A 17,036-nucleotide genomic window follows, 5' to 3' on the forward strand; every position below is an offset into this window, starting at 1 on the left:
TTAGTGACGTTGCCAAAGACAGTCTGTTGGTGGCCATAGTCGACGAAAACTCGAAGACGCCGGTATCTAAATATGCAGAATCGCTGAGTGGAAGCGCAGGGTCAAGCTATCGAGTCTCGTTATGGACTACGTCCTCGACAACCCGCGGGCCCCCATCCGGAGTTTGATTCCTCTGGATCCTTTCGACCAGGCTTCTTTGGACTTCTTAGCTGAGTGCGTCTCAAAAATAAGCGTAACAATCGTCGGGCTTAAACTAAGGCTGATTCCAGCTAACTACTAGGCAAGAAACTGCTGAGGTGCCTCAAGCTCGCAAACAAACACATACCATGTATAACAGACTGGCAGCTTATAAAAATTGACGCAACCAAATAAAACCAGCAGACCTCTTCTCTTGGCCATTTGCGAAGAATCCATTGAAGCTCTTTCAAAGGCGGACAAAGGCTTTGTTATCCGCATGGCCCAGATGAAGATCTTTGAAGGCGACAAGGCTCCTGACGAAGACGACACTGAGGGGGTCGATGATGCGAACCAGTTGCTGAAGGACGCCAACATCACCGATGCAGCCCCGAAGAAGATGAGTTATGTACAGAATAACCTGAAGCACTCAATATGCGTGACAGATAATCTATCAATACTTCTCGGAGAGGGACGTCAGCCTAATCCAGGAGCCGTGGGTCAGAGGTGATCAGATCCACGGACTTAACAGCAGCACTCATAACCTCTTTTTTAGTGGTAACATAGGTAAACCGGGAGCATGCAGTCTAATCAAAGAAAGTATCAATGCATTTCTCTGTCCAAATTACAGCACAGCAGACTTAACAGTAGAGAAAGTGGAGAGGGAAGGGCACCAAAATATCTTCCTTGCTCAAGACAAGGACGCCCCACACGATGAACTGGAACAATGCATAGCCCAAGATCAGAGGGAGAAAACTCTGACGCGAGACACTATCTGGGGGAGTTCCACAATGAACATCAGAGGTGAGTCTCTCTTACACTTTATATTAAAAACTAGCCTGAGTATATGCAATAAAGGAGAGAATCCCAGCTTTATGTTTCCCAGCTCCGAAAGATTTGCGGGTAGACGAACTGGACTTAACCCTGGCAACAGATGGTATAGCCGTCGATGACTGGAGAGTATCCAGTGAAACATCCATATTGGATCATTGTTGGATACTGTTCAGCATTGGCAGAAAACCCACCACCATATGGCCTAAATTTAATTATCAGGCTAACGTCAGGTAACCTAGACAGCAGCGAATCAAAAGAGATAACAACTGCTGTAGAACCTGACAACCCTATAGATAAGCCGGAAAAACTCTAGCCATAGCCTTTAAAAGATCCACACCAGTAAGCGTCCTTAAGAAAAAATAGCGATTTTGGAAAACTAAGCAGTCTTATCCAAGGAACACACCAACCCGAACCTTATTAAGGGCGAGGACAGTGCATGGACAAAGACAGCGGAGCAATCACTAGAGGAACTCATAAATACACACTTTCCTGGCTGCGATCAGAGGTCAAAAACATGGCCTCATACAAATCGTCTGCAACTCTCAAACGACTTACTCGACTCAATCGTAGAAAAAGAAGAAATTATGTTCGCTATAAATAAATTCTCCCCACACAAATTCCCTGACCCAGACGGTATCATACCGATAATGCTCCAGAAATTACAGCAACCCCTAGTATCCTGGCTGGAAATTTTGGTTTTCATTCCCAAACCGAGAAGAAGAAATCTCGAAAAAGCAAAAGACTTCAGACCAATAAGTCTTTCATCAATCCTCATCATCATCTTTCATCAAAACTCCAAAACTCAACATGCATGCATTAAGGGCAGGTCAACTGAAACTGCCCTTCATGAAGTCGTGGGCACCATACTAAAATCACTCCATTACAAGCAGTACACGTTGGCCGCCCTCCTCGACATAGAGGGGGCCTTCAATAACATTGCAATCGAAGCAATTGTTCGATCTCTTGTGAAGGTGGGAATATCTGACCACATATGCGAGTGGATCGAAGAAATACTGAGAAACGGAATCATAATGTCAACCATTTGTTCAGTAACGCTATCCCGTTATGCAAATAGAGGCACTCCCCAAGGGGGCGCTGTGTCTGTGCTACTATGGGTGGGGGTATTGAACGACATTCTACTGGATCTCAACAAAAGAGGAGTGAAAGTAGTAGCATATGCAGATGATAGTGGTGGCGGTATCAGGCCTCTCTCCCTCAAAGAGTAGTGAAATCCTAGAGGGAGTTTTGCTCCGGATAAACGCATGGGCCATAAAAAGTGGCCTGAGTGTCAACCCTAGCAAAACGGAACTGATACATTTTACCAAGAAAACAAAAATACCACAACTTAGGCTTCCCTCCCTTAATGGTAGGACTTTCACCTTGTCCTCCGAGGCGAAATACTTGGGTGTCATATTATGGTCTCTAATAGAGCTGAAAGACAAATATAGAGTTGGGTAGAGAGAGCCTATACAGCATATTATACATGTAAAAAAATATTCAGTAGGAACTGGGGATTAAAGCCAAAGCTTGTCCTCTGGATGTGCACGGTTATCATACGACCAATTCTAACGTACGCGGCGTTAGTTTGGTGGCCAGCACTAGATAAACAGCGTCGGCAAATTAGGCAGTATACAAAGAGCAGCCTGTGCAGGTGCTACAGGAGCAATTAAGCCGAGTCCATCTGATGCGCTTAATGTGATCCTGCGTCAACTGCCCATAGAACACCACATCTGCGAAACTGCTGCGTCTTCGGCAGTCAGACCCAATCGTCAGGCTGCTGGAGTGCGCTGCGGCAAGGCCATAGTGGTATTCTTGACAACCCAGCAAACATTTAGGTTAGTTACCGATTACAAAATGATTGGAGAACTAGCCACATTCTCCAATCTCAAACGTTAGAGAACGACTCGAAAAACTATCGAGAATCATAGCCATCTCAACAAAAATGGGACATACTTCTCGACTCGAGAAAATATTAATTCTCTAATCGAATTCTATTGTTGATCTCTAATAGGATTCGAATGTGAATTAAAAACTGCTGTTTTGCTTTATTAAATAAAACGATGTTTGTAAATTTTTTATTAAATGTATTCGCAATAAAATAATAATGAATTAATTGAACTTAAAAATAATTTATGATTCACTCATTTGGAATATTACTTATTTACATTCATTTGAATTTGCGTTGTTTCTCTAATCGTTCTCGAGTCGAATTCTAATGTAGTTCTCTAACTTCGTCATCGACTCGAGAACAATTTCGCTAACGTTAGAGACTGTGTTTGCTGGGAAGCTTATCGAATCAGGGAAACAGATTATACAATCAGATTATATGCCTCCAACGACAGATTTCAGGAAAAACTTTCAGGTGAAGTTTCCTTAAAGACGGGATTGGAGTAGGGGCAGGATAATCGGGGAGAATTTCACTGAAATCTATACTGACGGGTCCAAAATGGATTGCGGTGTGGCTGCGGGGGTGTTCTCTGAAACGCTGAATGTCACTCTCTCGTTTCCAGTACCTAACTTTGCTAGCATCTTCCAAGCGGAAGTACTGGGCATCGAAAGAACCTGTAAGGCGATAGAGAGGAACTGCGTAGGAGTTAAAAAGCATACATATTAGGTGCGTTCGTTTAAAATCTCCAGTAAAAACCAACCAACAGCAAAATTCCGGCGAAATCTCACCAGTTCGCTCACAAGAGAAAAATATCCAAAACAGTAGGTACGCGAACAGAAAATTTGCAGAAACTTGCAAGTTAGACGAACAGCTGATATAATTTTTGTTTACATTCAAAAGTGTAAAATTTAAAACGTATGAAAACTCATTACCAAGTTTATTGATTAAACAAATAACTACTTACTTCTTACAAGTTTAATTAGTCGCATTTTGTCATTTTTAACTTCCAAACCATCAAATTCATTTTTGTGATTTGCGTAAGTTCAAACCAGCTGTTTTTGATCAGCTGTTTTCCTGTTGGCAAATTGCTGTTGGCAAAAATTTTTCCAGCAGAAACCAGCAGCTTCCCCTCAAAATGAAATGTTACTTTCCTCTTTCAATTTCCACTACTTTGCAGGTTTTTTGCGTACGCGAACGCAAAACCTGAAAGTTTCGGTTAAACATGAATAATTAACAGCTACGCGAACGCAACTATTCTTAGATAGCCAAGCGTTACCTCTGGCACTTGCCTCGACGGTAACAAAATCCAAATCAGTCAGAGATTGCAAATGTGCGTTATGCTCGCCGGACGAGTTAATAGACATCACTCTCATTTGCGTTCCCGGCCATAGCAACATACATGGAAATGAGAGGGCTGATGAGCTCGCTAAGGCAGGAGCGTATTTTGATGAATCCGGAGTGGAGACCATAAATTGTCCACTCGGCCTCATCAAAAGGGAACTGCATCTGCTACACATACATATGACTGATACACGTTGGAACAACCTTCAAACCTGCAAAACTGCGACCATTTGGCCACATTATGACAAGTCAAAGACAGAAGAACTTCTCAAGAGGTCGATGAAAGATATAGTAAAATTAATAGCCGTTGGTCCATTGGTGAACATGCATCTAAAATGGGCCTTCCGAACAACCCTCGGTGCCGTAGCTGTAATCTTCAGGGAAGTAAAGAAACGGACCTACACTATCTTTGCGAGTGCCCAGCATTGGCACGAATAAGCCAGAACACACTCGGGAGTTTTTTTATCCAAAATCTTGGAGAAATCTCCAAATTCACCATTACTAAACTAAATAAGTAGATTAAATATTTTTAAGTCTTCAAAGACTTTTATTTGAACTTATATTATAAAAGTCTTTTCATTATAGTATCGTTGTGATAAATGTTTTTTTAATTTCTCAAAGACTTCTATTTGGAGACTTATATTATAAAGTCTTCAAAATAATTATGAGTGCGTAAAAATTTTTAAGTCTTAAAGGACGGGGCTTGTTCAGGACTAGTTCCAAGACTAGTTAGTGCCCAGTTCGGGCCTAGTTGGGGCCCAATTTGGGATTCGTTGGAGAGCAGTTCGTGAGTAGTTGGGGACCAGTTCGTGGGTAGTTGGGGCCCAGTTAAAAATAAATGTATTTGAAGGCTTAAATATATTTACTTCGCTGATAATTATTATGAAAAGACTTTTATAATATAAGTCTCAAAATAATAGTTATCGGTGACTTAAAAAATTTTCTCACATATAATTATTATCAAGACTTTTATAATTTTTACGAAAACTTTGATGATTTTTTTCAAATAATTAATTTTTTGAAAAAATTATTATTCTGGGTATCTGGTTAAAACCATTAAAACACTAACAAACTTTCTCAAGGCGCGTGTACATACAACTTCGGAGTTGCGTTGGCGTTGGCGCCTCTTTAACAGCTGACTATAAATACATGTAGGATGTTCCAATGGCAGTCCGGTTTACAGGATTTAGTCAGAATTTACAGAGAATCGTTTGTTTAGGCACGTCTGCTAACACCAGGCGCCTAATACATGCTATGTACTGCTGCATGTGCAAAAATTTCCTTTATGCAATTTATGAAATTTTTGCACATGCACTTCTCAACTGCTATGTAATTGAACTTTTTTAAGTTTAAGTGTATAGATTTTAATAATTATTTAGTGATATTTCAGCCAAATCAGTGTTGTACAAATGACATGTAAACAAACCGACCGAGGGTTTTACAGGAAATAGTGCTTTTTGCGTTCCCGTGCACTTCTGGATCTGTTCTCCTTTTACTCTCACTTGAGAGAGTAAAATTGTAGTTTGACAGTTCCACAGGTTTTAGTCCGAAGTTCAAAGGAACAGACTAATGAATTTAGACGCAGCCATCCCCATAGCCGAAATTTGGCAACGTTAACAGGCCAACCTAATATTCACGCACGCCGAAAAGTTTACTGTCGAAAATTTCTCATGCAAATATAACTTGTATGGGATCAACCAAAATTGAACGGCGTGCGCAAAAAGCTTACTCAAATTTCAAGATTTGTGTTGCGTGACATTTTGATTTGACGTTTGTGCTCATTTGACATTTTGGCGCGACTATGAATTCAAATTTCGGTCAACAAACTTCTGTAAATTTGACAGAAGTGCAACTCTGAGAAATCACGCACGCAAATTGAGTTGGCGTGCAAAATACATGTAAGGCGAAGAAATAAGCGATCATACAATACCACCATGTATAAATTCGCCTCGAATATTCTGTACAAGGCGAATTTATACAAAGTGGTGTTACCGGCGAATTTAGATTTTCGCCGCGGTCCTTCTGAATGTCAAAATTATGTGTTTGTTGTAAATAAGGCGAATTCATATTTCATTGTGGGAACTTAGCATTGAAGCATCGCATCTGGCAGCACTGTATTCAGTTTTCTTTATTGATATTCGTGCTTCAGAACTTTCTAGAAGCGTCTACTTGCAACACGCACAAAAAGTGTTCTTTAGTTTTTGATAAGCATTAATTTGTGAGTTAATAAAAGTTGTTAAGTTTTATTATATCTACATGTGGAGTTTTATTACCCCACATAATTGGTGACCCCTACAATTTATAGTACACGCGAAATGGAGCTATGGCAAACCGATACTGGAAAAACCCAACGATATGGCCCAAGCCGCAAACAGTGGAGCCTCCAACGATGAGTTTTTCGAAGCGATTAACCCATCCCAGCTCCAACAACCCCCAGCCACACACATCGACCGGTTTAAGCGAATAGAATTGCCACCGTTTTGGAGCCAATAAATTCAACTGTGGTTTGTCGCAGTCGAGGCTCAGTTTCAGCTCAGGAAGATTACTGCAGACACAACTAAATATTCTGCAGTGGTCGCCCGCCTCGACCAAGACTCCCTAATCACGGTGGAAAGCATTATTTCAAATCCACCCGAAACACTAAAGGAGACGCTTATCAACCACTTTGCAATTCCTCAGGAGCGCCGCTTTAAGATGCTGTTATCTGGTATGGAGCTGAGAGAAAGACGCACGTCTGAACTCCTGGCAGAAATCAATCGGCTGGGAGGAAACCTTTTTGATCACACTCACTAAAAATCAAGCACAAGCGAACGCCACACTCGGCTACTATGTGTTCGATCGAGATGCATACCCGACAGCTGCTTTGGTTACGAACGAGTCTGTTCGATCACCCTCGCTATAAATTGAGCACAAGCGAACACCACACTCGGACACCCGCAGCTAACCCGAAAATTTGTGTAACAATGAAACGGACACCCGAACATTGCGATAAAATGCAGGACAACAAAGAAATTTACGCTGAAGGTAACTGGCGCCAATATGTTCCCACAAAGCATACGAAAATGTTGTTGCTTTGTGCTTGTGCATACGCAATGAAAAAATTAGAAGCGAAGTAGACAAAAATGTTTTTGCATCTATTTCGTATAGTTTCGCGTGGAAAGCTGTGTGTGTATATATTAGAACACAGCCTAAAACTATGTAGGTACATAAGTACTTTTACAAAAAATAAATGTGCACCGAGTGTATAGGGCTTGGGCATTGCCGATCTACACACATTTATACCTAAATGGATGTAGGCGTCGTGATGCCGCATTTTGTATGAGCAAAAATATAAGAAATGGTTAAATGTACACTTAAACAAACTACCGAAAAATTCAACCTTCTCTTTACCCTCTACGCACAAAAACTAAGAACACCGCGATGAGAAGGCAACATTTTTTGTAGAAACAAAAACGTCATAAGCCAATCAAGAAAATTTTGTGCACACTCGGGTTGAAACTCGAACACCCGGGTATATTGAGCTGCAAAGCACCCGAACCCAATCAAGTATGTATGAAAAGCAATCGGGTGTTGTGGCCAACATGTTCGTCTTGAGCTCAGTCGATAACGAACAATACTTCTGCTCGTATACAGAGAACGATGCAAAACGGGTTTTGTTAGATGATCGAGTATACACGAAAATCATGCACCCGCTGCAGATGTCTGCTCCACACCATTAAATCGCTACTACCAGGTTTGGTGCACGTGCCAACAAGTGCACACAACCTTGCCCTTTTCAGGGAAAAACAAAACGCCCCAGTAGGCACCTCGGATACTGGTGGCAAGACAATACCCCGCCGATTATTCGTATACGACCGCACAATAGGGACGAAATTCCTCGCCGATACCGGCGCGGATACTTTGGTTACCCCACCTTCTCGTAAAGACAAAACAACACCAACGCACTTTGACTCCAAGCAGCAAACGGAAGCAAAATAGAAACGTATGGCGAGAAAGTTCTCGTCCTCAACATCGGGCTACGGCAACCGATCCGTTGGGTATTTCGCATAGCTAACGTTTCTTACCCCATCATCAGTGCAGATCTGATACATGAATTTGGGCTAATATTGGACCTAAAATGCGGTCGCTTAATAGACTCTAACTCAGGATCACATAGCATAGGCTCGTATGCCACCGCTCCTGTCACAGCCCTCATCGAGGTTAACCAATTTACGACTATCTTCAAGGATCTCCCGGAGCTGCTCGGCAATCCTTCCAGCCGCACGACAACCAAGCATGCCGTCAAGCATTTTATACCAACCACCGGGCCGCCAAGTGTTCAACGCGTCCGTCAATTATGCCCTGAGCACCTCAAAGTGGCCAAGAAAGAATTGCAACTCATGGTCCAGTTAGGACATGCCAGACCTTCAAAGAGCCCTTGGGCCAGCCCTCTGCACATGGCGAGGAAAAAGAATGGGGACTGGAGACCATGTGGAGACTACCGTGGGCTCAACGAAAAAACCATTCCCGACCGGTACCCAATATCGCTTCTCCGCGACTATTCCACGATTTTAGCAGGGAAAAGCATATTCTCCACCATTCACCTCCGACGTGCATTCTATCATATCCCGGTGGCAGAGGAAGACATACCAAAGACAGCTGCAATAACCCCGTTCGGGTTATTCAAATTCGTTAGCATGCCGTTCGGTATCCGTAACGCGCCGCAATCGTTTCAACGCTTCATCAATGAAGCACTCACTGGCTTCGATTTTGCTTACGCTTATATCGACGACCTCCTCATAGCATCGAGTAACGAACAGCAGCACGTACAACACCTCCGCTTATTGTTTCTACGGCTTAGCCAATACGGCCTTTGCGTTAATGCGGAAAAATGCGTTTTGGGATCAGCCGAAGTCGATTTTTTGGGTTATCGCATTTCAGCGCTCGGATCAGAACCGCTTCCGAACAGAGTCCAGGCACTATGGGATTTTCCAAAGCCTAAAACAATTTTAGAGCTGAGAAGATTTATCGGAGCAATAAACTTTTATAGGCGACACATTAAAAAATGCCGCTACTACGCAAGCACCTCTGAATGAGTTCTTAAAAGACTCTAAGAAAAATGATCGCAGGCCAATACCTTGGATAAGTCATCCCCACGCCAAATCAGACAGTTGGGATTTATAAGTCAATTCACCACCAACTTTGAATACATCTCCGGATCAGACAACAACGTTGCAGACACCTTTTCTCGGGTTGAAACCCGATGAGCTATGACGCGCACAGGCCTCGGACGAAGGGCTGCAAAACCTACTTGCACGCAACGAAACGTCGTTAAGATTTCAAACNGACGAAGGGCTGCAAAACCTACTTGCACGCAACGAAACGTCGTTAAGATTACAAAAAATTAACCTTCGGCCTGTGACGTTTCGACCAACAACATCAAACCATTTGTACCGGCGCTGCTACGTCGAAAAATTTACTAAGCACTACACAATCTTGCACACCCCAGCGGCAGAGCCACAGTTACAATCATAGCTCAGCGGTATATGTGGCCGGCTATGAATAAGGATTTTACACAGTGGGCTCGCGAGTGTCTTACATGCCAGCTAAAGTGGGTCGCCATGTACATCCAACACCTGCCGCATTCCCTAGCCCAGACGGAAGATTCGACCATGTCCATTTGGATCTAGTCGGACCTTTGTCTGAATCTCAAGGCTTTAGGTACTGTATGACAATGGTCGATCGCTTTACAAAATGGCCCGAAGCAGTACCCATTAAAGACGTCACGGCAAACACGGTTGCGAATACATTCTATTCCCATTTGATTGCGCGCTACGGATGCCCCAAGCTGCTCACCACTGATCTGGGCACACAATTTGAAAGTGCGCTCTTTTCGGCTCTTTCGCGTTTAGTTGGTGGCGCATTCGCACGACGGCATATCACCCCGCAGCAAACGGGTTGGTAGAAAGATGGCACCGCACGCTGAAAGCGGCAATCATGTGCCACCAAATTCCACAATGGATTCAAGCCCTGCCAACAGTCTTGTTGGGGCTTAGAACCTGTTACAAGGAAGACCTGAAGGCGTCTCCGGCAGAATACCTATACGGAACAACACTCCGGTTTCCGGGCGAATTTTTCTCAGATAGAGATCCGCCAGTGGATTCGCAGGTTTTCCTCGAGGATTTCCCATCCCATATGAGAAAAATCAGACCAGCGCCCACTACTCACCACTGCCGACAGAAAACCTTTTGCTTCAAAATGTCTACATGCACACACGTATTTCGGAGAGTTGACGCAACCAAGCGACCCCTAGACCAACCGTATTCAGGTCCCCACAAAATCATCAAAAGGTTCGACGAACGGGTTTTCACAATTGAGGTAAACGGCAGGGAAACGAATGTGAGCATCGAGCGTCTTAAACCAGCCCATTTGGCCATCGACGAGGTTTTCGACAGTACACCCCACAGACGTGTTCTCATCTAACCTAAGAACCCGCAGCAGCCTTACACATAAACGAGTCTGCCAGGCAATAAAGAAGGAGCAACACCACGACAGCGCAAAGTTCGGGATTTTCAACTCGACCTCAGGGGTTCCCACCTAAGACCTTCATTTTGGAGAGTAGTGTGGGATCTTAACACTAATCTGCGGTTAAACATCGTTATCGACGTCTTCGACTCCATGCATACAACAGGGAGTCGGTAACGTCGATAACTATGTTTAACCGGAGATTAGTGTTAACCAGACATTGAGTAACCGGCCCTTATTAAAAATCTCGGGATCCCGGAGCTGTAATCCCGGGATTTCGGGACATGGAGAAGTGTCCGAGTGTTCTGAATCCCGGGATTGAATGCCCTAGTAAGGATCTATTGATTGCATTATAAACATTTTCATTTATTTGTTAAACATACAATTACTTCCATTACAACCCGGTCCTATGGATGCAAGAAGCGCGAATTCATATAAGGTGGTGTTACTGGAAAATGAATAAATAAATTATATGTATATCAGAAAATTAATAAGATGAAATGAAATTATTGTTTGATTTTTAACCAAACCAAGCAATAACGCTTTACTAAACTTGCTAACACAATTAAACTTCACTGCAAAAATCGTTAGGCCATGTAGTCTATTTGTGGTAAATTGGAGTACTTACAAAAGTGTTCCTCTGTCATGCTGTAGCGGACCAACTCGTGTCTCTGCGCCAGCTTATTGTTTGTTATCCGATCAATGCTCGTGTTTTAACGAAATGTGATTGAAGTCGAGCATTTGAAAGCACATTTGCATATCTGGCTGTAGCTGAACGTGTAGAGATGCCCGTTGTTAGTTCTTAGCTCCAAGCATGTTCGGGTTCGAATGCCGTCAGAGGCAACATGTAATTTTTAATCTTTGTCTTGGTTTTTATTAATTTCGAAAAAGCATTTGAGAAGTGAAGAACAAAAGCGTGTACAAACGAAAAAATATAACAACAATGCTATTGTTAATATGTTGTAGTAGTGTTGTGATACTCTAATGTAATGCAGGGATGGAGTATATGGTCCTGCCCTAGGACATCGCAATGTTAATTGGACCATATTCTTTATAAGAATTGTGGTTAATTTTAGAGTACTCCTTGGTCCTTAGGGTGTACTCTTCATACGCATGCATGGAGTAGTCGCGATTTTCGCAGGGTTATAGCTTGCTTATTCGCAACTCACTTTACTGGTAGCTTCCTGACTTGTAACTAACTCAAGCCCAAAATACAATAACGCAGTGGCAGTGGCAGTGGCAGTTTTTCGAAATCAGCTGTTTTTTAGAAAGTGTGGTGTCCAATGAAGCGACTCACAATACAGCAGTGACAGCTGGCAGTACTGCTCAGTTTAGCCCAAATTCTAAATTCACTGCCACTGCCTTCATCGCAGTAAACTTCGCATGCAGAATTTGACATAAATGAAACGCAGCCAACATCTGTTGATGTCACTGAAGCCTAAAAGGCAACAACAAAAATGTAAACAAACAAAAGGGAATGTCAAAAAAAGCAGTCACTGAGGGTGTTCACAGTTCGTTCCAAATAGTGTCTCAAAATGTAGACGTCTACATTTTAAGACGTTTTCTAACCGTAAAATCTGTGGTGTTGTTGTTTCCCATACAACATTGGAAAACGACGCCGTCTACATTTTGTCACACTCAAAGGTATGTTTTTTACGCGTCTACATTTTGCAACCTCGCAGCAGGGTTGCATTATGGCAATACTAATCACATTTTTTTTTATTTATTGGGCACGTTTTCTGTATTTGCATTTAATTTGAGCGCAATTTCTGATGAAAAGAAACAAATCAAGGAAAAGAAATAACAAATATTAGGAATTGGTAATTAAGTTAAATAATTACAATTTTTCAGAAACAAAATCGAAAGGCGATATATAAAAAATGCACGCAAAGAAGAAATGTCTGGCAACACCAGCAAAGTTTTGAGACGATTTTGCGACGACTGCTAGAAAGGGGTGCTCACAGTTTGATGCTAAAGATGTCTCAAAATGTAGACGTCTACATTTTCAGACACAATTTGGAACGAACTGTGAACACCCCAACTGACAACGCCGTATTGTGTTTTCTACGGCAGTGACTGCCAATATTAGCAGCTGATTTTAAAAACTGTCACTGCCACTTTCCGCTTTTCGCTTTGCCGTATTATTCGCCACAATATTTTCGTTCAATCGTAGTCGTTAATATTTTCATGGTAGAAAAGGCAATGCATTCCCTATTTGCTACTGGGATTGTGTGCGGGAACGAAAGGCTCTTTTTTCCAGCACCTACTACTGGCTGCTAGCACTGGGTTTACAAAAACAAAATATACGTACGAAAATTGCGAACTGACGAAGCAATGAGCTTGGCGTGAATACGGCTATTGTTGTATTTTCGTTAAACACCATTANAGTTGTATTGAAGTATAAAACATTTTATTACGGTCATATTTACTTATAAAGCGCACAACAATATTTCTCTCGCCATTTATCCGATGTTAAAATTTTTCACCACATTGTTTTGCTGCACAGCACCCTGAATGCGGCAAAACAGTTGCTGGCAACCCTCAAGTCCTTTATGGGGACCAAATTAACAGCCACAACAACAAAAACCTTTTCTACTGGTATACTGTGCCATTATTGGTAACGTAAGAAAATGTAACCCTGCAACAACGTTATTCACAGCTGCTCCTCTCAATGCGAGAAATTAAACAATAGATTTAATTTATTTAATTGGACGAATATAGTACTTGATTTGCGATAAGCGTGTTATATACCCGGAGCTTGCGTAATCTCCCGTCAAGACGCACTTATAATTATCAACAATGGACTTCACGGACAAAGTGGTGCTAATCACGGGTGCCAGTTCTGGCATTGGAGCCTGTACTGCCGTAAAATTTGCCAAATTAGGAGCCCTGCTCGCACTGAATGGACGTAATGCAGAGAACCTACAAGCTGTTGCAGAACAGTGTGCCGCTGTTGGCAAAGAACCTTTCCTGGTTGTCGGAGATATTTCTAAGGAAGCTGACGTGAAAAATGTTTGGCAAGAAACTTTAAAAAAATACAACAAACTAGACGTATTAGTCAACAATGCTGGCATCATCGAAATAGGTAGTATTGAAAATACCAACCTGGCACAATACGATCGTGTGATGAACACAAATCTACGTGCTGTGTATCACCTANTAAGGAAGCTGACGTGAAAAATGTTTGGCAAGAAACTTTAAAAAAATACAACAAACTAGACATATTAGTCAACAATGCTGGCATCATCGAAATAGGTAGTATTGAAAATACCAACCTGGCACAATACGATCGTGTGATGAACACAAATCTACAATGTTGGCCGTTCCGGAGCTCATTAAATCGAAAGGAAATATTGTTAACGTTTCAAGCGTAAATGGTATACGTTCTTTTCCTGGAGTTTTGGCATATAATATCTCTAAAATGGGTTTAGATCAATTTACGCGATGTATCGCCCTGGAACTGGCCCCAAAAGGTGTACGCGCAAACTGTGTTAATCCTGGTGTCATAGTGACTAATATACATAAACGCGGCGGCATGGATGAAGAGACGTATCAAAAGTTCTTGGAACATTCAAAAACAACTCACGCTTTAGGTCGTGCTGGCACTGTGGATGAAGTTGCAAATGCTATCGCCTTTTTATCCAGTGACTTGGCTTCGTTCACAACTGGTACGAGTTTGTCAGTAGACGGTGGTCGACATGCTATGTGCCCTCGATGAGGTGACCAATTATTCAGAACAAATACAACGGCGCATTTACAAATGTATATACACTTTATGGCTAAATAAATTGTTATTTTATGAATATACTTCGTTATTTAAAATACAAATACTGCATCTACTAAATTATCCACAAGTTAGTTTTGTAAATTCAGATAGAACTTTAGCTGTATTTGCACGTTCAAAACACTCATAGGTTATCAAAAATCACTCAAATCAAAAACTAAAAACGATGCACCGCAAAGTAAAAACAATAGTTGTGTTTGTTTACTCATTTCTAGTTAAATCCAGGAAAACTTTTACGAATTTTCATGTTTTGGCGTCTTCGTTCGCAAAAACTTGCAATGTAGGTGAAATTTGAGAGAGCTAAAAATGACAGTTGAATTTGCAAGTTTTTACTGGATAAATTTTTACTTGTAAGAATTTGCTTGTACGAAAAATAACTGATCGCATGGTGCTGGTTGAAATTTAAACTAATAAGAAAACGTGTCGGTTTTTATTGTTGAATTTCACAAAATAAACTTGTGTTTTATTAGGAATGTGCTGCAAATAAACAACAAATTTATCAGCTGTTCATGAAACTTGCAAATTATTAGTTGCGATCCCGTACGAGTCCGGAATAGTCAGAATCAGTCAGATTTTACTGGAAATCGATTCCGTACTCGGTTCTCTGACTATTGAGAGGACAAAAAAGAGAGTAGATACGGTTCCCTCTCTGTCAGAAGTTACCAGTTTTAGTCCGAGAATTTTTTGCTGGTAAATTCTGGTAAATGTGTCAAACGATCAGCTGTAGTGCGTTTGGCAACCAAATTGTAAACAAAAGAAAAGTGCACTCTGATAATTCATGTTGAAAAGTATTTAATTACTTGTTTAAGTGGATTCTAATGAATTTGAAAGTATTTTTGGTTATTTACATGTGTGAGCAAAAATTTACATCCAAAATTTGGAGGTTATGTTGAAGTTGACAGAAGTTACCATTTTTTACTAGAAAGCGATCCCGTACTTTTCAGTGTTACTCTCTCGCTCTGAGCGAATTTTTAGTTTTTGACAGTTTTTAGTTTTGACAGTATTCCCGAGGAATACGGGATTGCACCTATTACTGGATTTGCGTTCGCGTACTTTTTTGGTATTTTTCTATGAGCGAATTCCTAGTGCTCTGTCACATGGTCAGTAATTATCACGATAATTTGATCGCGATCCATATTGATGGATTGATGGATCGCGCACGAATGCTACATGTTCAATATATATCGCGTCAGTATTTGCATGATTTTTGTGCTGAACGCTTATTATGACGCAAGAAAATATTTTTATTTTGTTCGTATAATTTACAGATAATGCAAATTTGTTCAATTTGTTTTGAAAGATTTTAAGCCCCGACAGCGAAGGCTGAGCCGTTATTCGCATTATGAGAGTAAAAGATGTACTGACGAAATGTATGGATCGCGTATTGAAAGTGCGACACGTTCAATATTTATTGACGGTATTGCGATCCGCGATCCAGTAGCCCGTTTCTGTAACTTTTCTCTACCGATTATTTCTCTACTGGTAGAGAAAATACGTCACTCTCGCCTGCTAATTAGCAGTAGAGAACAGGGCGGCGAATTCATATCTCAATTCGCCTTGGCAGAGAATTGTTACAGAAACGAGCTACAGATTTCAAAATTTTTAGTAATTTTGCGATATGGATCACGAACCACCAATACTGCAGGCTACACCGTCAATAAATATCGCGATACTACGTCAATAAATACTGACCGTGTTACAGGGCTCTTAGGGCCGGTTACTCAATATCCGGTTAACACTAATCTGCGATTAGACATTGTTATCGACGTCTACCTGTTAAACATCGTTATCGACGTTACCGATTACCTGTTGTATGCATGGAGTCAAGGCGAATTTATACAAGGTGGTGTTGATGGCGAATTTAGATTTCGCCGCGGTACTTCCTAATGTCAAAATTATGTGTTTGTTGTAAACAATTTATTGACGATATTGCGATCCGCGATCCAGATTTCAAAATTTTTAGAAATTTTGCGATATGGATAAAGAACCATCAATACTGCATGCTACACCGTCAATAAATATCGCGATACTTGGATCACGTCAATAAATACTGACCGTGTGACAGAGCTGTAAAACTGTGAAATCATATGAAATTAAAAATCATCAATTTTATGTTATTATGTTTTCATTGAATTTTTCCTTGTTGGGGAATGTGGCTTATAATTTTCCAATTCTACATTCACTCAAAGTAGATTTTAAGCCTTGTGTGGTAGATGTGGTAGACACCCAAATTTAAAAAAAATACGTGGTTGATGTACCACACATGTGGTAGAAGCTTGCACACTGTTCTAAACGTATGTTTTGAGCAAATTGATGTTTAAAGCTAGCAATATATCCCATGTCCATTTTCCAAAACTATAATAATAAACATGGCAGTTTTTTAGCAATTTGGTTCCTGTAATTAAGGAAATATTGTAGTTTTGGCATTTTTCGAAATTACCATTTTATGAGAGGGACCAGGTTATTGTTCGACTTTTGTATTTTCAATACCCTGCTGCCCTAGATAAAAAA

The 17,036-nt window shown here is 41.2% G+C and overlaps 1 protein-coding gene across 1 annotated transcript; it reads left to right on the forward strand.

The window, feature by feature from the left end:
- Positions 1-13,362: 13,362 nt before the first annotated feature.
- LOC108374771 (3-oxoacyl-[acyl-carrier-protein] reductase FabG-like) lies at positions 13,363-14,715 on the forward strand. Its single transcript, XM_017630792.1, has 2 exons — positions 13,363-13,900; positions 14,052-14,715. Exons 1-2 carry the CDS (start codon positions 13,541-13,543, stop codon positions 14,457-14,459), a joined length of 768 nt encoding a protein of 255 aa, XP_017486281.1. The 5' UTR covers positions 13,363-13,540; the 3' UTR covers positions 14,460-14,715.
- The last annotated feature ends 2,321 nt before the right edge of the window (positions 14,716-17,036 follow it).

Source organism: Rhagoletis zephyria, unplaced genomic scaffold (assembly GCF_001687245.7).
Source record: "Rhagoletis zephyria isolate East Lansing unplaced genomic scaffold, Rhagoletis_zephyria_1.1 Rzeph_scaffold_08121, whole genome shotgun sequence".
NCBI lineage: Eukaryota > Metazoa > Arthropoda > Insecta > Diptera > Tephritidae > Rhagoletis > Rhagoletis zephyria.